This window comes from Typopeltis vanoorti, chromosome 7 (assembly GCF_054136105.1).
Source record: "Typopeltis vanoorti isolate ZY-2024b chromosome 7, IOZ_Tvanoo_1.0, whole genome shotgun sequence".
In the NCBI taxonomy this organism is placed as follows: domain Eukaryota; kingdom Metazoa; phylum Arthropoda; class Arachnida; order Uropygi; family Thelyphonidae; genus Typopeltis; species Typopeltis vanoorti.
Window position 1 is genome coordinate 142543172 of NC_143555.1, and position 25746 is coordinate 142568917.

The 25746-nt window shown below is 34.9% G+C and overlaps 1 protein-coding gene across 3 annotated transcripts in view; it reads left to right on the forward strand.

Annotated features, from left to right (window-relative positions):
- Positions 1 to 25746, forward strand: part of LOC150105143 (protein CIP2A homolog) — a 251661-nt gene that overhangs the window by 155714 nt on the left and 70201 nt on the right. For all 3 annotated transcript variants that reach the window (XM_090396177.1, XM_090396179.1, XM_090396178.1), the window contains exons 14-17: positions 5842 to 5960; positions 10232 to 10442; positions 18167 to 18229; positions 25214 to 25324. In XM_090396177.1, the coding sequence (XP_090252303.1) occupies positions 5842 to 5960; positions 10232 to 10442; positions 18167 to 18229; positions 25214 to 25324 (504 nt within the window). The remainder of the gene's footprint in view (positions 1 to 5841; positions 5961 to 10231; positions 10443 to 18166; positions 18230 to 25213; positions 25325 to 25746) is intronic.

Genomic DNA, 25746 nt, shown 5'->3' on the forward strand with positions numbered 1-25746 from the left:
TCATTACTAACTTCCTATCTACAGTTTTCCCTCCAAATCAGTCTGTTACCTGTCAAGACTCCAACATTATCAAATCTTATATTTCTATCTTCTAAGGCACTTTTTACTGTATCAATCCACCTATATCCTGGTCTTTTTCCTGCCAACCTGGCAGAGAACACTTGTTTTGCTAATCTTTCCTCCCCCATTCTGAGTGACCATGCCACCTGAGATTAGCTCTGCTAACACATTCCTGGATGCTGACAATGTCAAGTTCTTTATTAATATCCTTGTTTTTAAATATTGCCATTGATGCCATCTGTTCATGCCCTAATTCTTTCTCAGGACTCATCTGTAGTTTTTGGTCAAGTGTTTTACTTCTAACCCAGCTCTCAGATCCATAAGTTAAAATTGACTTGAATACTGTCTTGTATATAGCTAATTTAGTGTTTGGCTAATTTCTCTCTTATTCCATATAAATTTATTCAGTTTACTTCTTACCATACCAGCTTTGTTAATTCTATTGTCTATTTCCATATTTAATTTACCATCTGCACTAAAACTCATAGCTAAGTAGCTGAAATGTTTTACTTGTTCTATAGGTTCTCCATTCACAATGCAGTTGTTATTTTCAATGTTTCTGCCGATTTTCATTGTCTTTGTCTTTTTAAAGCTGACCTTCATACCATATCTATTACAATAGTTATTCACTTTAGTTCAGGGAATCTTTGCAGATTTGCAGTGGATTTATTTAGAAGTATAACATCATTTGCATAAAGCACAGAGCTGACATTAACATATCCAATTTTGATATCAGGTTTAATACCACTTTCCGTCATAATGTGATCCATATAGATATTGAATAACAGAGGGGATAATGTACATCCTTGTCTGACACCAGATTTAACATTAAATCACCTTCCTGTACTTCCTTCAATTCTAACTGCTGACTTAAAACTCAAATAAAGACCGAGTATTACTTGATACAATACCCCATTGATACCATATAACTGTAGCATTTCGAATAGCTTCTCTATTGGCAACTTGTCATATTCCTTTTCCAGACTACAAAACTTAAATAGATATCTTTGTTATATTCCCATAATTTCTTAACTATTTGTCGTAAAGTGAAAACCTGATCCTGACAGCCTCTATTTCACCTGAATTCAGCTTTTCTTCCATAATTCTTCTGAACCGTTTCTCAAGTATACTTGCGTAAATCTTACCAGGAACACTCAGTACAGAAATACTCTGTAATTCTCAACATTCAGTTTTATTTCCATTTTTATATATGGGTACTATGAGAACTCTACTCCAATCATTTGGAATTCATCCCTCTGTCTAGGCCTTCTGAACTATGCAGTGCAGCCACTGCAAGACTTTTATACCTCTATACTTGAGCATTTCTGGTTGAATATCATCTATTCCTGCTGCCTTTCCACATTTCAGGCTTTTTATGGCTTTTTCTATTTCAAGTATGGATATGTATTCCTGACTGCATGCCTGGTCAGTGTTTTTTGCCACTGTGCTGTCATCACTGCTTGTTTCATTTAGTAATTTTTTGAAGTAATTACTCGTTATTTCAAGGATATGTTTTTCTCCTGTTTTTATGTCACCTTTATCATCTCTAATTACTTTTACAGATTTTTTCCTCCATTTCTGAGCTTCTTCAACAACCTCCAGAATATCTTGCCACTTCTTGATATTTTTCTGTGTTTTTTCCAAAGTCCTCCCATGCCTTTTGTTTATCTAGTTTTACATAGTGTTTAGCTTTCTTACATTTGTCTCTTTATTCTCTAAGAGCACAACCGGACTTATTTGCCAGGAACTTTTGATATGCTTTCTTCTTTTCTTTCACTGTCTCTTTAACTTCCTGTGTCCACCATGGAGTTCTGATTTTTTTACCATTACATACAACCTCACTGCATGCACCTTTCTGGCTGAATCAATGTTTTCTTAAGGCTTTGCCACTGTATCACCAAAGTTTGGTTCCTGTTCTCAAACTCTTTCATTTTTTCTTGAACGATGTTTTGTGTATTTTAGTCTACATTTCACATTTGAGAGCTGCTCAACTTTTATTCTCTTTAAAACTTTCTTACATGTTATTCTTTTCAATATGAAATTCAATTTTATCCTGCTCAAGACTAAATGGTGATCACTTCCAATTTCAAATCCTCTGTATCCTGCACCAGGGAGAAAACATTACTATCAACAATAACATAGAATTTCTCATATGAATTTGTGCACATTTTTATGCTGGAACATTTTGTTAGTAATAACCATTCTGTGTCCTGAGCAGAAATTCAACAGATATTTGCCATTATTATTAGCTTTGCTCTTTTCTCCAAATTTTCCCAATATATTTTTGTATATTTGACAATCATTTCCTACTCTGCTATTTAGATCCCCAACAAGGACCAACTTTTTCTTTTTTATTGTGTCAGTTGCTTTCTCTAAAGCCTCAAAAAATTCCTCCACTCTTACCTTAGTAGAACCTTCTGTTGGACCATAGCCACAAATAAGTTAGATGGCAGCTACCTCTATAAATTTGATTTACTGGAAGGGGATATGGTTTTCCACATGGTTGGTGACCCCCATCTTGTCTTTACAGATGATTGCAACATGTTGTAGTGTGGGATCATCACTGGGCTCTAGGTGTGTGCATTTGCTTGCAGGCAGATAAACAATAATTTCTTTATCTGACATTGATATAAAAAGTTGCTAAGTTAAACTGTTCATATTTGGTGTAATGTGTTAAAACTAAGAACTTTTATTGTTAAAAGACCATAAGATTTAATGATTACAAATACAGAGAGCTAACAAGTTTCACTAGCCACTGTCTAGCATTTTTAAAGCTGTACTGGTGTGAAAACAAATGCATCAAGTTACATGAAAACATACACTTTAGTAACTGCTAGTAACCGTTACATTTGATAATTCGTGTTTGATGACATGCATGCGTTCGAATGCTTCAGTCAGAATCCGGTACATGACCACATGTTGTGTAGTTTTTCACATATTGTAGTTCTGTTGAGCTGAGAGAATTGATGAGATATTTCCATATGTCTTTAAGAATAGCACCTTGATTTTTATTTAAATTATTGCCTGTGCGTAGCACCACTGCTGCTTCTTTGAAAGTTCTGTGTCTGTAGTCATTCTCAATGTAAGGCATAGAACTGTTTTTTTCCAATCTATAACATGATTTGATGTCGAGAAATGATGAACTAAACCAGATGTGATGATTCTGTTGTGATTGACATCCCCCACGTGTTCTTTCTGTCTTATTTCAAAACTTCTAGAGGTCTGTCCAATGTAAGAAAGGCCACATGTGCATGGAATTTCATATATTCCAGGAAATTTGAAAAAAGGTACCACATCTTTGGGTGATCTTAAGACTTGTCTGATCGTGGTAGTTGGTTTAAAAACTACTCTGATGTTATGAGCTTTTAACATTCTCGCCAATTTTGTGGATACTGAATTAATATATGGAATGACAGCTGTGGACACATATTGGGACTCCGTTCCACGTTGTTGGGGGTTGTCTTTAAAAAACAATTTGTTTAACATGTTAGGAGGGTATCCATTCAGAGATAGTGTTAGCTATTTGTGACAGTTCTCTCTTTACATCTACTTCTTTCGAAATAGACCTTAAGGCTCTATTACAGAGCATATGATTGTGCTGTGTTTTTGTGATCTATGATGGTTAAATAAATAATGTAGATATCTACTTGTATTTGTGGGTTTCTTGTAAATGGACAGTTGGACATTGTTATCTTCTCTCCTCACCAGTATGTCAAGAAAGGGTAGTTCTTTGTTCTTCTCCAGTTCCATAGTGAATTTGATCTTATTACGTAGTGAGTTGATTTTATTAAGAAACACAAGAAGGTTTTCCATGGTAGACTTCCATATGATGAACACATCATCGACATATCTCCACCAAATCGATGGTTTAGGTGAAATGGTGGGAAAAATAAAGTTTTTCATAAAAAGTTGCACGTAATGTTCAACAAACACAAAAATATGGCAATATCAAGCAATGGGAACTTTAACTTTTTATATAATGAAAGCATTTCTACAGTAGAATTGTGTATTCTGTCAAAACATCAACAACATCAACCTCTTGATGCACGACAATTTCATTGCAAAAATGTTCTCAATGTTTATTTTTGATGAATCCATATAGTTTTCAATGTTGTAAGGTCTTGATTTCATCAGTCCTGGATTTTACCTCTTTAGGGAAAAAATTTGAAAAAATTTTAGAAAAAAAATTCTGAATAGCTGGTTTCTATCATTTCTTCCTTATCAGGAAAATATCCACCAAGAAGTTTTCAAATGAACTCTGTCCAGGACACTAGGAATTTTAATGGTTTTATTTTCTTGTGAGGGAGGGGTGGAGAAAAGTAGAGCTATTTGTCCAATCTATTCATGGATCTAAAAGCAAGTATCTTTGATTCTCTGGGTGCAGGTCCATTATTTATTTTCATGAATGGATTCTCGTGTAGCAGAGCCATTTTCTGGTATATTGCCAGACATGAGCTCATTGAATTTTCTCTTTGATTTGCTCTAAGAAGATAGCAAACATGTCATACCATTCAGAGATGTAATTGTGAGGTGAGATCATACGGGTTAAGGTCCCCTTTGACAATTTCTTTATAGTTGCCTTTGCAGCATAATTGGGTTCACCCCTTTACTGAGAACCCTCTTTACCTATTAATAAGAGGTGTTCTGCTTGGTTTTAATATTTTGAATCTTGTTTTTGTCCTTTTACCTTTTTAGCATGCTTGGCTGTAGGCTGGATGATCACCCCCACAATTAGGACAATTTGATGTTTTACACCTAGTCTTTGTTCTCATGCTCTTTACTCTCGCATTTGGTGCAGATGGCAGATCCATTACAAGCAGTCTGTAAGCTTGACACGTGAAGCAGTCCAGATGGTTTGAGATATAGAACCTAACAGGGTAGTTGAGATGCTCTGCTTTCACTGATATTGGAGGTTTTATTATATTAAATGTGTGAATGATATTCCTGGTTGGAATCAAGTGACCATCCTTATTGAGGATTCTTCTTTACAGCAAATCTTGTTGTTAGAAACATCAAGGAGGTCCTACTTTGATATTGCTTCTCGAGAAAAGTTCAATGTTTTGTGTTGGGGGGGGGGGTTTGACTGTAATTGGTATTTCTCCTATAGATGTTGCATGAAGGAGTTTGATTGTGTTTGGGTTGCTGTTTTGACAAGAATGTCCCCTGAATGAGTTTCTTAACAGATTTCAGAGATCCTGCCAATCCTTTCAAAACCCCTTCTGAATGATGGGAACATTCACATGTTGATTGTATAATTAAAAAATATTGTGTATTTATTGCCATCTCTGATGATTTGGTTTTCCATTGATGTGCAAGTGGTTTCTGAACTTGGTTGGGCTTGTTGAGGGTCCTCATAAACATGAGGATAAAAGATTATTCATTCTCAAAAAGAATTAGGTTCAGAACTAGAGCATCCCATCTACCACAGAGCCACACATGCCCCCGCTATTCAGCAGTCAATTATTTTGCTAATAGTGAAATGCCTACCCTGCACACCATACCCAAAGTAGTGTGAGACTATCAGGATTCACCCCCCCCCCCTCCACATTTCCAGAGGTTGCACCACATGGTAAACACAGTAGTAAAGCATTAGATCCCAGTGATGGTGGTCTGGATTATAATCTTTTGTATAAGTAGCATGCTGTTGTTATGGGTATTTTAGCCAGTGTTTTGAAATTCATCATCATTTTACTCAAAATAAACTTTTATTTGTTCTCAAAGGTTAATTTATTTTATTTTCCTCCAGCCATCAAAATATTTGAAATTAGTTTTTTTTTTAAGGATGATAGGATTCAACCATTTCTTGCATTTGCTTTGGTGTCTGTCATACCAGAAATTGTACAGAGAGGACTGAAAATAATCTCTTTGGTGTCAGGCCATTCTGGATTTTCACATATTTTGTAAGTTATACATTTCAAATTATACTCTTACTTTTAAGCTAAATAATATTAAATGTTTCATTTTATTAGTTATTGCTATGATGACTTTCATATTTTGATTCTTTCCTTCCTCTGATCTTTCTTGATATTTTATCTCAAGAGTTATATTGAAAAAAATATAAAGTCAGGAAAATTCAAAATATTTAAGTAATAGAGTATTTCATTCCAAAATACATAGAGATTTTGCATCTAATTAATTATAAATATTTTTATACATACATTACTTTGAAACACAATTTGAGCATGATGAATATATTGTTGAATGTGAAATTTTCAGTGATAATTTTAGTATTGGAAGCGTAAGAATAAATTGTTCTTTTAGAAAATTATTTTCTCTATATTTATGCATAGTGTGCATGAATTAGCAGAATAGGAATTCTTGGTTTTCAGGGTAAAATTGAAAAATGCCACTCTTAAATCAAAAATATTGTCTTTCTCTATGTTAGTATAGTTACCGTGTTATCCTAAAAAGCAAGGAATCTTTATTTGACTGCTGCACCACCTGGGATGAGCATTTCTCCATGCAGCTTGCCACATTAGACATTCCAAAAGTGATATTAATGTTAATATCAATTAATATTAATATTAAAAGTGATATTAATATACTTGAGATTTTACAAAGGTTTCTTAGATTTCTTTTTTTACAGAACATACTATCATCAGTGTTGTATATCTGGATATGTTAAAAAAGTCTCTGCAATCATAAATTATGCTACTAATGCTGAAGGAAATGAAATTCCAACAATTGCTATTCCAACAAGAAATAGCAGTTGCTATTTCTCCTCATCTTTGCTTATCTATATTTGTTAGCACTGACTTGCAGTAAAGTGAATTTTGCAATTCTGTCTGGGAATTCCAGACAGAATTGCAAAATTCTGGGAATTCCCAGACTTCAATTCATTGATATGTGTAAGTGGAATGGAGGGTATTATTCATCATAAATTAAAAACTTTCACTACTGATTATGCATTGTATCACAATAAAACTTTCAACCTCCATATTTTAGCATTGTCTAATCTAGCTGCCTTTCAGCATTTCTGCCTACTGTAAGAGCGCTACTCCAGTCATCTGGAATGTGACCTGATCAGAATTTTATGCAACTGGTTTGAACACTGTCTTGTATACAGCTAATTTAGTGTTCCGACTAATTTCTCTCTTATTCCATATGAATTTATTCATTTTACTTCCTACCATACCAGCTTTGTTGATTCTGTTGTCTATTTCCATATTTAATTTACCATCTTCACTAAAAATCGTGACTAAGTAGCTGAAATGTTTTACTTGTTCCACAGGTTCCCATTCACAACACAGTGACATTTTCGGTGATTCTGCCTATTTTCATTGTCTTTTTATTGCTGACCTTCATACCATATCTATTACAACATTTATTCAATTTAGTGAGAGAATCTTGCAGACTTGTAGCGGATTTATTTAGAAGTATAACATCGTCCGCATAAAACAAAGAGCTGACATTAACATTTCCAATTTTGATATCATGGTTAATACCACTTTCCTTCATAATGTGATCCATATAGATAATGAATAACAGAGGGGATAATGTACATCCTTGTCTCACACCAGATTTAACATTAAACCATCTTCCTGTACTTCCTTCAATTCTAACTGCTGACTTACAACTCAAATAAAGACTAAGTATTGCTTGATATAATGCCCCATTGACACCATATAACTGTAGCGTATTGAAAAGCTTCTCTCTTGGCACCTTGTCATATGCCTTTTCCAAATCGACAAAACTTAAATACTGATCTTTGTTATATTCCCATAAATTCTCCACTATTTGTTGTAAAGTGAAGATCTGATCCTGACATCCTCTATTTGACCTGAATCCAGCTTGTTCTTCACCAAACTTTTCTTCCACAATTTTTTCAACTGTTTCTCAAGTATACTTGCATATATCTTACCAGGAACACTCAATAGGGATATACCTCTGTAATTCTCACATTGTTTTATTTTCCTTATTATATATAGGTACTATGAGAGCTCTACTCCAATCATTCGTCCCTCTGTCCAGTGACGAATGATTGGACAGAGGAATTCGTACCTCTGTCCAGGCATTCTGAGCTATGCAGTGCAGTCACTGTAAGACCACCATACTTCACCTTTTGTGGTCGATATCATCTACTCCTGCTGCCTTTCCACATTTCAAGCCTTTGATGGCTTTTTCTACTTCAAGTATGGATATGTATTTCTGACTGCATGCCTGGTCAGTGTTTTTTATCACTGTTCTGGCATCACTGCTTGTTTCATTTAGCTAATTTTCAAAGTAATTACTCCATACTTCAAGGATATCTTTTTCTCTCATTTTCATTTCACCTTTATCATCTCTAACTCCTTTTACAGCACTCTTTCCTCCATTCCTCAGCTTCTTCAACAACCTCCAGAATATTTTCCACCTTATTGATATTTATTTTCTATATTCTTGCCAAAGTCCTCCCATGACTTTTGTTTAGCTAGTTTTACACACTGTTTAGCTTTCTTACATTTGTCTCTGTATTCTCTAAGAGCACAAGCTGACTTATTTGCCAGGAACTTTTGATATGCTTTCTTCTTTTCCTTCACTTCCTCTTTAACTTCCTGTGTCTACCATGGAATTCTAATTTTTCTATCCTTGCAGACGACATCATCACATGCCTCTAGCTGAATCAATCATGGTTTTCTTGAAGGCTTGCCACTGAATCTCCATGGTTTGGTACCTGTTCTCAAACTCTTTCATTTTTCCTTCAATAATCTTTGTGTATTTTAGTCTACATTTCACATCTGAAAGCTGTTTAACTCTTATTCGCTTTAAAACTTTCTTACATGTTATTCTTTTCAATATGAAATTCAATTTTATCCTGCGCAAAACTAAATAGTGATCACTTCCAATTTCAAATGCTCTGTACACTCTGGTGTCCTGCACCAGGGAGAAAACATCACTATCAACAATAACATAGTCAATGAGACTTTTCTTGTTCCTTGCATCTTCTCTCCATGTGAATTTGTGCACATTTTTATGTTGGAACATGGTGTTAGTAATAACCAGTCCATATCCTGAGCAGAAATCCAACATGTATTTGCCATCATTATTAGCTTTGCTCTTTTCTCCAAATTTTCCCAAAACAGTTTTGTATGTCTGACAGTCATTTCCTACTCTGCTATTTAGATCCCCAACAAGGACCAACTTTTCCTTTTTCATTGTGTCAGTAGCTTTCTCTAAAGCCTCAAAAAATTCCTCCACTTCTACCTTAGTAGAATCTTCTGCGGGACCATAGGCACAAATAAGTCTCATTGTCCAGTTCCCCATTCTGATATTTGCCCAAATCACTCTACTTGACACTGCCTGCCATTCAAGAAGATGAGCCTCATATTTTGTGTTGAATAGTATGGCTACTCCTTATTTTCCTTGATTGTCATTGCCTGAATATAACATTTTGTATTTATTGCTCAGAAAGATCTCACCAGTTTTTGTCTTTTTTGTTTCAGTCACCCCTATTATGTCGATCTGGTAGTTATCTAATTTCTCTGCTAGCTCCATTTCTTTGCCATTCAGGATTCTAATGTTGATAGTACTGATCTTTAACTCTGGTGATGTTGAGTTGGGGTTTGTTTTCAGATTTGTTCCAGTAGCTGACTTTTTGCTGTTCACCCTGGTTCCCTGGCGAAAACAACGGGGACCTTGTTTAACCAGGCGATGCCCCAGCCGTCATGAAATTTTGTCATGTTGTACCATCATTTTATATTTTGGTTTAACCAATAGGAATACAATTTGGTCGGCTAAATCCCAAATTGCCAGCCCATCCTCAGTATCCAGGTAGATACCCAACAGGGTGCACCACAAGAAGGTGAGGATTGGTCATTAGGTCAGAAGCCCTGGTCTGTTCTCCGCATTCCTTTAAAGGCTATGTGAAGGTCTCCTCTCAGTTATACAGCTTTGACCCTTAAGCACCCCATTTATTTATTTATATTATATATATTAATTCATTTTTAACCCAATCTTCAGCATGTTGTATTTGTCTTCTTTTTTATTTCAAAGTTTTCAGTTGTGCTTGTATTGGTGTTCTGAAGATATTAGTCCATTATGGTTAACAAAATGTTCTCTATCGTATTTTATATTAATTTATAAATACTGTATATCAAGCAGCTAGTTTTAGCCTTAAATGGATGAAAAATGAGGCTTTGTAGTAGCAGTGATTTTGAAACTAGTTTTTCTTGGAATTATCTTTTTTTTATAGGTTGGGAAAAAGCTTGGTGACCACTAATACAAACCGGCAATACCAAAAAGCAAATTCTTCTGTCTCCGATTCTGTTTTACTTAGTCATTCAGTAAATTGCAGAGATACTCCATTGTCTTCATCATCATCTGATTCTCACTTATACAACAGAAGACAATCTGTGGATAGAAATGTTCAAACATTGATACAGAGGATAGAAAATGGATTAGATGTAAGTTTTCAAAATATTTAATCTAGCATTTTAATGATAGACATCCATAACAAAGTATATGATACTGAACTTTGATTGTAGTTATTTGTTAATGATTATGATGAATCAGATTTTGCATTATTGTATTGTACTATTTTCTTATGCCAGCTTTACATTGTTCTGCATAGTACTAGAATATATCTAGGGTGCATTTCTTTAATTTTTGTATTGTTCTTAAAAAATAAAAAAAAAGTATCCCCAACTTGTGAAAAATTCTTTAATTTCAGAAAAGTTCATTTAAATAAATAAATAAAATTATGTGTTATAAATACTGTAATAACATCTTTCTCTCTAAACTTTCCATTGGAAATGATTGTGCAGCATTCCAAGTTATATATGATCAAAAGAAAACATCCATAACTAGACCTTGACTTAATGCTTCAAAACATACTAAACTGCTCAGCCAGAATAATGTAAATGTGCTTATATGAGAAAATATTATTGATTCCTGATATGTACCCTTAAGGGTGATGTACAGGATACCATGATAATACGGTATACTTTAGAGTGTATTATTACTAGCTTCTCATAATTCTTCTAAATTAAAAAAAAAATCTGTTATTTTTTTTTTAATTTAGAAGAATTTAGAAAAATCTGATTCCTGATATGTACCCTTAAGGGTGATGTACAGGATACCATGATAATACGGTATACTTTAGAGTGTATTATTACTAGCTTCTCATAATTCTTCTAAATTAAAAAAAAAATCTGTTATTTTTGCATCTTTTGTGAAATCTTCCATTTAAGTCTTCTAAAATACTAAAAACTGCTTAAATTCATCTTTATCTTAATTCCTCTGAGCTTGCTATCATGCTATCAAACACCAGTTTGCTAATCTTCCCCCCCCCCCTTTTTTTTTTTTAAGTGACTAGCTATCGACTCAAGATTAGTTCTGCTCACATATTATTGAATGCTCATCTCATTTCATTTTATCTTCATTTTTAACATGATTCTGCCATTGATTCCATCAATTCACTTCCCTGATTTTTTACTCAGAACTCTCATTTTGTGATATCTATCCCAACTCTTAGATCTATAAGTTAAAATGAGTTTGAAGGACTTCCTTATACACTACTAGTTTAGTGATTTGGCTAATTTTCTTCTTATCCTTATAAATCTATTCAGCTGGCTCCCACGCTATACTTTCTTTGTTTATTCTTTATTCAATATTTTCCATGCTCCTGTCTGCTTTTAGTCTTTTTTTTTTATAGCTGATTCCCATTACCAAATTTGTTACAGAAGTTATTCAATTCAGTTAAAAATTCTGGAATATCATAGTGGATTTATTTAGGAGATATAAAAGTTTAATATCTCTGATTTTGTTGTCAGATGAATGACAATAAGGCTGGCATACATCCTTACCTTCAATGATTTTACATCAAATCATCATCCTGTACATACTCAGCTTAAGTGTATATTGCTCTGTATAATAGGCTTTATATTGCTGTGTATAACGTCCCATTTATTACATTATAACTGTAGTATTACTTAAATTAAGGGGATATTAAATCCCACATAGTTTTAAAACCGAATAAGAAACTCAAAGATTGGAATCAGAGAGTTTCTTGCCGAATATAGTAAACTATAAAGTATCGGCGACACTAGCGTTAGCAAATGCAAGTGATCCTAGTACGTAGTACAATACCGGGCAGCTCGTTGCAAAGGTCGGGGGGAAGTTCAGATCGCTATTCTTAGGTATTTTCCATAATGTAAAAACACATTTCCTAGGAAATATATGCTGTTATTACGTTATGGAGGGAGGTCACTACCCAGACCGGTTTCAGCCTTTTTTGAGGCTTCATCAGTGAGTAGCTAGACCTAATACCAAAGTGTATAGCGAAAAGAACTTATATACTCTGCGAACGAGTTATCCAAACAGGTGCAACCATTAAGTTACTTAAATATAACTGTAGTATTTTGAAAAGCTTTCCTTTTGTGCCTTATGTGATTTTTACAGATATAAAAAACTTAAATACCGATTCTTGTTCTATTCCCATGATTTCTCTGCTGTTTGTTTAAAGCAAAAATGTAGTCCTGATAAATCTATTTGTCTATTCCAAGCTTCTCTTTAGTAGTCTTTCTTAGCTTCTCAGGTATACTTGCAAAAGTCTTAATTAGAACATTCATATAAAGATTCCTGTGTAATTCTCACATTGTTTTATTTATTTTTTTATTTTTTTTTACAGATGAATACTATGAGAGCTTTACTCAGTCATCTAGAATTCAGCCTTCTGAATTATGCAGTAATGAACTAAAACTTTTAGACCTTATTTCAGCATTTCTGAGCAGTTGTTATCTATCCCAGTTTCTTTTTCAGCTTTCTGATTTTTTTTTTTTTAACATGTATTGTTATGTACTCTTGATTTTCATTTCGATTAAATGTTTTCTATCATTATTCTGATACTGCTTATCATGTTTAAGAAGTAATTACTTAAATTTTCATGACTTCTATCATATTGAATTTCTTTTCGATATCCTTTCCTTATTTCTATGCATTTTAAATAGTTCCCTTCTTGCAAAAAGACCTTAGTTCTTTTCCCCTTACCTTTGCTAATATCTAACACAGAGAGTCAGGGAAACTAAATTATAAAGTGAGGAATGGTAAGAATGTGAGTGTAAGAGAAACAATGTCATTTAACTGTGTTAATGACAGGAATGGGCTTTGTCATGGAGATATTGATGAGGAGAGAATGATTTCGACATTATGTTCGTCCATTTCAGACCATCGTGTGTGCAAAGATGTCTACATGTATCGAGGCAGATCTCTATAAGAATAGAGTCTGCAAGTCCAACTGTGTTATGCAGACTGCAGACAAGAGTATACAAAAGAACATACAGGTAGGTTATTATGTCTGTACACAAATGCTAGAAGTATTAGAAACAAAGGGGTAGAGTTTGTTGCCTTAATCAAATGTTGGGATCTCAGATTGTAGGCATTAGTGAGACCTGACTATCAGAATCAGACATACTAACTGGTATCGAGTGTCAAGGGGACACTATTTTTAGTATACTCTTGGATGTGTAAGAATAGAGAGGATAGAAGAGGAGGGGGCATGCTGCTAATGATATCGGATGACTTGAATCCAGTTAGAGTTGAGACCTATGATTGTAGTATTACTCCTAACAGTATTTCATGTAGCAGTAAGTTTGAAACCATCTGGTGTGAGGTGGAATCTAACAAGATCAATTACATAGTGGGGTGTTGTTACAGACCTGGTTGCTAGTGATGAAGAAATGCATCACCAAATAGACAAGATGAGTGCAAAATGAGTAATCATAATGGTAGACATAATGGGTAGTGGTAGAATCTCACTAGAAGAATGGGATTTGTTGTTTTGCTGTTGATTTCTGTTGAATGAAGTTGTTGCAGGACAACTTCCTTAAGCAGCATGTGACAGAAGGAACTCGAGATCAAAGAGTTTTTTATATTTCAGTTAAAGATGTAACCATGAGAGTGATCATGCAGTACTCACTTGGGAAGTGACTAAGTTTATGAATGTTCCATTCAGAAAAGGTTACATGCTGAACTACAAAGTGGAAAATTATTACCAACTGTGGAGTATACTGAGTTCAGTGGAATGGGATTAGTTCATGGATGGGAAGAATATCAATGGTGCATGAGAAGCATTTAAACAATACTTAAATGATGTCATATCAGAATGTGTCCCAAGAGTTCGAAGAATAAATAGAGTATGAGTCAAATGGGTGTGTAATCTTATTAAGCAAGGGATTCATAAGAAAAGGATGATGTGGAAGGAATACCGAGTAAGGATGATGTGCATTATGAAAATTATAAGCAGCAGGCTAGAATAGTCACAACTGTTATACGGAAAGCAAAGTCTGAGTATGAAAGAAACTGCTAAAGACAACCTACAAGAATTCTATCAATATGCTGCAAGTAAAAGAAAGAATAAATATGAAAGAATAACTCTTCTAAATGCAGATGGTGTGATGGTTACAGATGCAGAAGAGGTTTGTTCAACTAATGAGTCCATTTTGTTAAAAGCTATCAACCTGGTGTATTCAACATTGAATTCACTGCTACCTCTTCACTGGATGAAGAAGTTCAGGTGTATGAAAAGAAGGTATTAGAGCTATTGCACAAACTGAATAAGAATTCAGCAATAGGGATTGATGGGATATCAACACGTGTGCGAAAAGAGTGTTCAACTGAACTGGCCATTCCTTTGACCAGGCTGTTTAATATGAGTTTCAGAACAGTAAAGATTCCACAGGAATGGAAAAAGAATGTATGGTAATTCCATTGCACTAGGGTGGTGTAAAGACTGATGTATCCACCTATCAACCAGTTAGTATTTCAGGAGTGGTGGTGAAGATTTTGGAAAAATTGGTTAGGGCTCACATTCAGAAATGGGTTAATAGTGAATCTCTACTTTGCAATGAGCAACATGAGTTTACTAAGAGAAGGTCATGCTTTAGCAACTTGCTCACATTCTATATAATGTTACCGTTGAACTAGATATCCGGTGTCATATTATATTGGTGGGATTATGCTTGAAGAAACTGATGAGGCTAGGGATCTTGGAGTGTTAGTAGAGAGGAAGTTGAAGTTTTGGGCCATGTAGCAAAGATTGCAAATACAACTTAAAAGATAATTGCAATGCTGAAATGAATGTTCACATGTAAAGATAAGGATGTCATTTTGCCTCTTTACAAGGCATCGATAAGACCTCACTTGGAACTATTGTGCACAGGTCTAGTCTCCTGGTTTCTGTTGTGATTCTGATATATTGGAGAGAGTGCAAAGGAGAGTTAAAAATGATATCAGGATTATGGAATACTGATTTTGAAGACATTAAAAATTTGTGGACTGCAGACACTAGCAAACAGGAGGAAGAGGGGTGATATGATTGAGACTTACAAACTTCTGAAAGGATCATGCAGGATTTCAGTTGATGGAATTTTTCAATTTATGGAGGGTGGAGAAAAGGATAATCCTTGGAAGCTGAGAATGAATGCCACTAAGAAGGGTGTGAGGACTAGATTTTTCTCTCATAGGGTGGTGCGTGATTGGAATGGATTGCCATTGTATGCTTGTAAAATATTGCGAGAAATAAGTTTTGTTTAACGGATTTTCGCTAATTATTTTACAATTAGAATTTTTGTCTAGAATAATAAAATAAAATAATGTACTAAGTAGTTGCAATAATAAAAGAATTGTAAAGATGTATATGCTGTTAAAAGTGCACCTGCACTAAAGAAATGTTACTAAGAGCTTAAAAAGACATAAGTCGGATTAGCGTCAAGCACCAAAAAGATCGTAAGGTCAAACGGCCTGCGATGACGTAGGTTCATTCATTGCTCGTGGCTAATCCTGGAATGTTCTGAATTGAGAACAAAGAACTGTGATTTGAATAAAAGGGCAATACAGCACGTGGTTCAGGGCTTTTTTGACCTGTGGCTGACCTTTCCTGGACTTTAGCACAGCAACTACGAGGGCCCCTTCCAGAGTTGAAGAATGGTTGTTTTTCCCACCGCCGATGCCTGATGTACTTCTGCTGCCCACTCGCTCTAGGCTGCGGATAGCCACAGCAGAACTCCAGTGCATAATTCGAAGGAAGACCATCGAGGATTTGACCTGATAGATGTGTCTATGTGTATCATTAAGGAATCGAACTTTCCTCTCGGGAAATTGTTAACAAGTAAGCCCTCGTTTTGTTTGTGTCTAGAAATCGTAAATAGAAAGAAAGAGACTAATTGTTAACTGGCGGCTATATGTGAATTGAATGTCTTGTTTTTTTGAAGAACTTGTTTTGTTAATGTTATCTGATTCTCAAGATGCTTGATACAATATCTGACTTAGCCTTAATTAAGAAGTAAAGTAGATAGAAAAGTATATAAAGTATATAAAGCTCACCACTGGTATTTTCACAGACAATCACAAATATCCATGTCCATGCCAGGATAATAATGCTCATCACTCATCAAGACCAGATTTCTGTTCTCAAGCCATCCTTGGTTTCCAAAAATAATCTGTTTTTTTTTTTTTTTCCCCTCTCAAACTGAAAACTTTCATCTGTCCAGCTACTAACTCTGTACAAATCTCAAATCCATCCAACCCTGAAATACTGCTCTCATATTTAGAGTGGCTCACAAAATAACTACTAATATTTGATACTGTCCAGAAGAGATGGATTTAGCTAATTGAGAACTTCTTTGGACATACTCTCTCCAGCCATCATGTTATATACTAAGTTTCTGCATTATATCTCTTCTACAGATCTACAAAATTACTTCTTAGAAGTTTTTTCACTATAAATTATATATTTAGTTTAATCCTTTATCAAAGTGTAAGCAAACAAAGTTTACACCTGAAGTATCTTCAGGACTGGGGAAACTTGTGACAAAGGTGGACTGACTTCACATCACTTGCCTTAGTTTCTCATAATGCAAAGCACATCTCCTTGCAGACACATATAATGCTATGCATTATGGGAAGGGTCACCACTACCCAGACCGGTTTCAACCTTTATTGAGGTCTTTTCAGTAGGAGCCAGACCCAGAGGTGATACCAAGGTTGAAGCAATGCAAAAGTCACATTTCTATGTATGAGTTGCCAAAAGGTATTACTCTGGATTAGAGAAAGATGTTGGATGTTATTTTCACTTGGTTAGACTATAAATTATATATTTAGTTTACTCCTTTATCCAAGTATAAACAAACAAAGTTTGCTTTTACTGATCTCAGAGATAGTCTAACATCAGGGCAACTCTTTGCAAAGGTGGAATAAGCTACACACACCTTTCGGAAATCAGGAATTGTGCACCGTCCTGAGTAGTTCTTGGTTATTAGATTGGCTGTTATGGTATTGCAGTTCTTGTGTTCAAGTAACCCTTAATTTACTTAATAATGGCTCCAAAGTGCAAGAGTAGTGATGCTGACAATTCTGACATGCCAGAGAGAAGCCATAAAGTGCTTCTTTTTAAGTGAAAAAGATGAAAGTTCTTGACTTTATAAAATAATAATAATAAAAACGTACCGAGGTTGCTAAGATTCCATTCACATTCAGATAACTTTATTACAGTATGTTGTTATAATTATTCTATTTTATTATTAGTTATTGTTGTTAAGCTCTTACTGTGCCTAATTTATAAATTAAAATTTTTCATAGGTATGTATGTATATGGAAAAAAACACAGTATATATGATTCAGTACTATCCATGGGGTGTCTTGGAATGTATCCCCTGCAGATAAGGGACAACTACTACATTTGTTTCCAAATATTATATTTCCATCTTATATATAACCAGGAAGAGATATTGATATATCAGTATTTCTAAGCCTGGCTCCCACTGATGAGACCTCAATAAAGGTCGAAACCGGTCTGGGTAGTGGCCCCTTGCCTTTAATGCATAGCATCATACATCTCCTCAGGGAGATGGGCTTTGCATTAAGGGTAAATATTAAGAATAGTGATCAGAGCTTATTCTACCTTTACCACGAGTTGCCTAGACGTGCATTATTTTGCAGGTCACCTAGACTTGCACTATGTGCAGATACAAACTTGACTTATTTGTCTGTTTGCTTACTTGAGAAATGGAGTAAAACCATGTTTAAAATAGTTTGGCATCTTTAACATATATTATACCCAAGGTAAAAAACTTTCTATATCAGTACTCATTTATTGACTTGATAAACAACCTTTTTTTTTTTTTCCCTTCAGATAAAAGAATTGAAGTCTTCAGAAATTATGGATATGTATGAACATAAAATATCAGCTCTATCTGTAAGTATTACCTTTATTCAGTTCTATATTTGTAATATTGATACCATGGACATAAAATAATTAATTAAATTTGTTTAAAGTGTTATTCTTGCTACAGTTAGAATTTTTATGATTCATACTGTTCTAGGTTAAGAAAGGAAAAGGTTATTAGTTTTTGTGTTTGTGTATAAAAGATTGTGTCTGTGTACTTGTATATGAAATAGAACTAACTGCATGAAGAAATATGATCTTATTTAGACAAAAGAACAAACACATCTCTGCAAACTGAAAGAAGTATAGTCAACTTATCTTCAATAACTCGCAGTGCACCATCTCTCTGGGTCCTTAGTAAAGGTTTCAACTTTGTAATAGCATTCTAAGAAATCCCTGCAATCAGTATTATAACAACAATAGATGATTAGATTGAGGTACATGATTAAATTCGCTAACTATATGAAATAAAACTGAATGTGAGAATTACAGAGGTATTTCCCTACTGAGTGTTCCTGGTAAGATATATGCAAATATACTTGAGAAACGGTTGAGAAGAATTGTGGAAGAAAAGCTTGGTGAAGAACAAGCTAAATTCAGGTCAAATAGAGGCTGTCAGGATCAGATCTTCGCTTTATGACAAATAGGGGAGAAATCATGGGAATATAACACAGATCTGTATTTAAGTTTTGTTGATTTGGAAAAGGCATATGACAAGGTGCCAAGAGAGAAGCTTTTCAATACGCTACAGTTATATGGTGTCAATGGGGCATTATATCAAGCAATAGTCTTTATTTGAGTTGTAAGTAAGCAGTTAGAATTGAAGGAAGTACATGAATTCAGTTCAGTAACATGAATTTAATCTTAAATCTAGTGTCAGACAAGGATGTACAGTATTCCCTCTGTTATTCGTTATCTATATGGATCACATTATAAAGGAAAGTGGTATTAAACCTGATATCAAAATTGGAGATGTTAATGTCAGCTCTTTGCTTTACAGATGATGTTATACTTCTAAATAAATCCGCTACAAGTCTGTAAGATTCCCTGACTAAATTGAATAGATGTTGTAATAGATTTGCTATGAAGGTCAGCAGTAACAAGACAAAACAATGAAAATAGGCAGATGTTGAAAATATCAACTGCATTGTGAATGGAGAACCTATAGAACAAGTAAAACATTTCAGCTACTTAGGTATGAGTTTTAGTGAAGATGGTTAATTAAGTATGGAAATAGACAACGGAATCAGCAAAGCTGGTATGGTGGGAAGTCAATTGAATAAATTCATATGGAATAAGAGAGAAATTAGTCGGAACACTAAATTAGCTGTATACAAGAGTGTTCAAACCAGTTTTAACTTATGGATCTGAGAGCTGGGTTAGGAGTAAAACACTTGACCAAAGACTAGAGACTGCAGATATGAAAGTCCTGAGAAAGATTAGAGGTGTGAACAGATGGCATCAATGGCAATATCATATTCAAAACGAGGATATTAGGAAAGAACTTGACATTGTCAAGTTCTTTCCTAATATTTTTTTTCCTAATCTTTTCTAAAAAGATATCCATACTTCAAGGATATCTTTTTCTCCCGTTTTCATGTCACCTTTATCATCTCTAACTCCTTTTACAGCACTCTTTCCTCCATTCCTAAGCTTCTTCAACAACCTCCAGAATATTTTGCCACCTTATTGATATTTATTTTCTATGTTCTTGCCAAAGTCCTCCCATGACTTTTGTTTAGCTAGTTTTACATACTGTTTAGCTTTCTTACATTTGTCTCTGTATTCTTTAAGAGCACAAGCTGACTTATTTGACAGGAATTTTTGATATGCTTTCTTCTTTTCCTTCACTGCCTCTTTAACTTCCTGTGTCCACCATGGAGTTCTAATTTTTCTATCCTTGTAGACAAAATCACCACATGCCTCTAGCTGAATTGATCAGGGTTTTCTTCAAGGCTTGCCACTGAATCTCCATGGTTTGGTTCCTGTTCTCAAACTCTTTCATTTTTCCTTCAATAATCTTTGTGTATTTTAGTCTACAGTTCACATCTGAAAGCTGTTCAACTGTTATTTGCTTTAAAACTTTCTTACATGTAATTTCTTTCAATATGAAATTCAATTTTATCCTGCTCAAGACTAAATAGTGATCACTTCCAATTTCAAATCCTCTGTACACTCTGGTGTCCTGCACCAGGGAGAAAACATCACTATCAACAATAACATAGTCAATGAGTCTTTTCTTATTCCTTGCCTCTTCTCTCCATGTGAATTTGTGCATATTTTTATGCTTTAACATGGTGTTATTAATAACCAGTCCATGTCCTGAGCAGAAATCCAACAAATATTTGCCATTATTATTAGCTTTGCTCTTTTCTCCAAATTTTCCCAAAATATTTTTGTGTCTCACAATCATTTCCTACTCTGCTATTTAGATCCCCAACAAGGACCAACTTTTCCTTTTTCGTTGTGTCAGTTGCTTTTTCTAAAGCATCAAAAAATTCCTCCACTTCTACCTTAGTAGAACCTTCTGTGGGACCATAGGCACAAAGAAGTCTCATTGTCCAGTTCCCCATTCTCATATTTGCCCACATTACTCTACTTGGGACCGACTGCCATTCAAGAAGATTAGCCTCGTATTTTGTGTTGAGTACTATGGCTACTCCTTCTTTAACTTGATTGTCATTGCCTGAATATAACATTTTGTATTTATTGCTCAGAAAGATCTCACCAGATTTTGTCTTTTTTTGTTTCAGTCACCCCTATTATGTCGATCTGGTACTTATCTAATTCCTCAGCTAGCTCCATTTCTTTGCCATTCAGGCTTCTTATGTTGATAGTACCGATCTTTAACTCTGGTGATGTTGAGTTGTGGTGTATTTTCAGATTTGTTCCAGTAGCTGACTTTTCGCTGTTCGCCCTGATTCCCTGGCGAAAACAATGGGGGCCTTGTTTAACCAGGCGACGCCCCAACCAGAATGAAATTTTGTCATGTTCTAACATCATTTTTTATTTTGGTTTAACCAATAAGAATACAATTTGGTCAGCTAAATCCCAAATTGCCAGCCCATCCTCGTTCATTCAGTATCCAAGTAGATACCCAAGAGGGTGCATCACGAGAAGGTGAGGATTGGACGTTAGGTCAGAAGCCCTGGTCGGTTCTCCGCATTCATTTAAAGGCTATGTGGCGGTCTCCTCTCAGTTATACAGATTTTACCTTTAAGCATCCCTATAGGAAAGATGTTCATCATCATCAAATTCCTGCCATGTACCCTCAAGGGGTGTACAGGATATGACAGTACTATATGAAAAAATTACATCATTACTAACTTCCTATCTACAATTTTCCTCCAAATCAGTCTGTTACTTGTCAAGACTAAAACATTATCAGATCTTATATTTCTATCGTTTTAGGCACTTTGTACCGTATCAATCCACCTATATCTTGGTCTTCCTTTGGGTCGTTTTGTTGCCATCCAGGCAGAGAACACTTGTTTTGCTAATCTTTCCTCACCCATTCTGTTTAGGTGACCATACCACCTGAGATTAGCTCTGCTAACGCATTCCTGGATGCTGACAATGTCAAGTTCTTTCCTAATATCCTCGTTTGTAATATTTGTATTGTAGTATTGCCATTGATGCCATCTGTTCATGCCTCTAATTTTTCTTAGGACTCTCATATCTGCGGTCTCTAGTCTTTGGTCAAGTGTTTTACTTCTAACCCAGCTCTCAGATCCATAGGTTAAAACTGGTTTGAACACTGTCTTGTATACAGCTAATTTACTGTTCCAACTAATTTCTCTCTTATTCTAAATTTATTCAGTTGACTTCCTACCATACCAGCTTTGTTGATGCTGTTGTCTATTTCTATATTTAATTTACCATCTTCACTAAAAATCGTGCCTAAGTAGCTGAAATGTTTTACATGTTCCATAGGTTCTCCATTCACAACACAGCTGACATTTTCAATGATTCTGCCTATTTTCATTGTATTGCTGACCTTCATACCATATCTGTTACAACAGTTATTCAATTTAGTCAGTGAGTCTTGTAGACTTGTAGCGGATTTATTTAGGAGTATCCGCATAAAGCAAAGAGCTGACATTAACATCTCCAATTTTGATATCAAGTTTAATACCACTTTCCTTCATAATGTGATCCATATAGATAATGAATAACAGAGGGGATAATGTACATCCTTGTCTCACACCAGATTTAACATTAAACCATCTTCCTGTACTTCCTTCAATTCTAACTGCTGACTTACAACTCAAATAAAGACTAAGTATTGCTTGATATAATGCCCCATTGACACCATATAACTGCAGAATATTGAATAGCTTCTCTCTTGGCACCTTGTCATATGCCTTTTCCAGATCGACAAAACTTAAATACAGATCTTTGTTATATTCCCATGCTTTCTCGATTATTTGTCGTAAAGTGAAGATCTGATCCTGACAGCCTCTATTTGGCCTGAATCCAGCTTGTTCTTCACCAAGATTTTCTTCCACAATTCTTCTCAACCGTTTCTCAAGTATACTTGCATAGATCTTGCCAGGAACACTCAGTAGGGAAATACCTCTGTAATTCTCACATTCAGTTTTATTTCCCTTTTTATATATGGGTACTATTACAGCTCTACTCCAATCATCGGGAATTCTTCCCTCTGTCCAGGCCTTCTGAACTATGCAGTGCAGCCACTGTAAGACTTTTATACCACCATACTTCAGCATTTCTGGTCGAATATCATCTGCTATTGCTGCCTTTCCACATTTCAAGCCTTTGATGGCTTTTTCTACTTCAAGTATGGATATGTATTCCTGCTTGCATGCCTGGTCAGTGTTTTTTACCACTGTGCTGTCATCACTGCTTGTTTCGTTTAGCAGTTTTTCAAAGTAATTACTCCATACTTCAAGGATATCTTTTTCTCCAGTTTTCGTGTCACCTTTATCATCTCTAACTCCTTTTACAGCACTCTTTCCTCCATTCCTAAGCTTCTTCAACAACCTCCAGAATATTTTGCCACCTTCTTGATATTTATTTTCTATATTCTTGCCAAAGTCCTCCCATGACTTTTGTTTAGCTAGTTTTACACACTCTTTAGCTTTCTTACATTTGTCTCTGTATTCTGTAAGAGTAAAAGCTGACTTATTTGCCAGGAACTTTTGATATGCTTTCTGCTTTTCCTTCACTGCCTCTTTAACTTCCTGTGTCCATCAGGGAGTTCTGATTTTTTTATCCTTCCACACAACCTAACCATATGCCTCTCTGGCAGAATCAATCAATGTTTTCTTCAGAGTTTGCCACTGAATCTCCAAGATTTTCTCAAACTGTTCTCAAACTCTTTCATATTCCTTTCAATAATCTTTCTGTATTTTATTCTACAGTTCACATCTGAGAGCTGCTCAACTTTTATTCGCTTTAAAACTTTCTTAAATGTTATTCTTTTCAATATGAAATTCAATTTTATCCTGCTCAAGACTAAATAGTGATCACTTCCAATTTCAAATCCTCTGTACACTTTGGTGTCCTGCACCAGGGAGAAAACTATCACTATCAACAATAACATAGTCAATGAGACTTTTCTTATTCCTAGCCTCTTCTCTCCATGTTCCAACATTTTTATGTTGGAACATGATGTTAGTAATAACCAGTCCATGTCCTGAGCAGAAATCCAACAGATATTTGCCATTATTATTAGCTTTGCTCTTTTCTCCAAATTTCCCGAAATATTTTTATATGTCTCACATTCGTTTCCTACTCTGCTATTTAGATCCCCAACAAGGACCAACTTTTCCTTTTTCATTGTGTCAGTTGCTTTTTCTAAAGAATCAAAAAATTCCTCCACTTCTACCTTAGTAGAACCTTCTGTGGGACCATAGGCACAAATAAGTCTCATTGTCCAGTTCCCCATTCTCATATTTGCCCAAATCACTCTACTTGACACTGCCTGCCATTCAAGAAGATGAGCCTCATATTTTGTGTTGAATAGTATGGCTACTCCTTATTTTCCTTGATTGTCATTGCCTGAATATAACATTTTGTATTTATTGCTCAGAAAGATCTCACCAGTTTTTGTCTTTTTTGTTTCAGTCACCCCTATTATGTCGATCTGGTAGTTATCTAATTCCTCCACTAGCTCCTTTTTTTTGCCATTCAGGCTTCTTACGTTGATAGTACCGATCTTTAACACTGGTGATGTTGAGTTGGGGTTTGTTTTCAGATTTGTTCCAATAGCTGACTTTTCGCTGTTCGCCCTGGTTCCGTGGCGAAAACAATGGGGGCCTTGTTTAACCGGGCGACGCCCCAGCCGGCATGAAATTTTGTCATGTTGTACCGTCATTTTTTATTTTGGTTTAACCAATAAGAATACAATTTGGTCGGCTAAATCCCAAAATTGCCAGCCCATCCTCGTTCGTTCAGTATCAAAGTAGATACACAAGAGGGTGCACCACAAGAAGGTGAGGATTGGACATTAGGTCAGAAGACCTGGTCGGTTCTCCGCATTCCTTTAAAGGCTACGTGGAGGTCTCCTCTCCGTTATACAGCTTTGACCCTTAAGCACCCCAGGAAAGATGTTTGAATCAAAAATGTCAGAAAAAAAATTTGAATAAAGATCTGGTATGAAATAATGCATTTAAGAGTGTTTGAATGAGCAAAATGTATGAGCTGTACATATCAGATGTGATGAAAGAAAAACTTTTGACAAGAGGCTAGTAACAGTGTATATCCTTTTGTGAATAAATATATACAAACCAGCAAATACGGTAGCAGTCTGTAGCCAGATCATCGGAATCATACAAATGATTTGTTCTGGTGTAAGTTTTCCATGGTGAACTTCCTTTAGAATTTAATTCAGTAGCCTATAACAGTGTTTGCTTCAATGAGAGTTAATTATATAGTTTTATAAGCTGATATAGTGACACTTTTTTATTCATATCAATTAAAACTAAGGTCTTATCAGTAATATTTCTGATTTGCAATAAAATATTTTTGACAAGAAACTCTGAAATGCAGGTTAAAGAACAGCAGCTACAAGATCTGGTGGAAGCTAAATCAGTAGCATTACAACAGGCAGATCGACTAATTAGTCAGTACAAGTGTCGTCAAGTTCAACAAGAAGCAGAGGTAGTTTACATTATAACTAGCAAATTTTAAGTAGTTCTTATTTATTATTAAGTAATTATTTTTTTCTTAATTGTCTTTATTAGAAAATATATTTTTAAGTGGAACTGAGATTCTTGTAATAAATCAGAATCATAAACATTTAAATGTTAACAGAATATCAGATGATGTTTGTATTTATATTTTCTTTTTATGCGGATTTGAATTTGATTTCTTTTTTTATGCGGATTTGAAGTTATGCGGTGCATAACTTCAAAACTTATATACTGTTGTATATAATGAACAGCGTGTTGCAGCACTAGTTTAATTTTGCATGTGAGTAAGTGTTTGTCTTTTCCTTATTGAAAGTCTAAATTTTGCTAATTTTTATTTTAAAGATTTCATTCGGCCTAATGGAGGGAAAAAAAGCACCAAAGAAAAGCAAT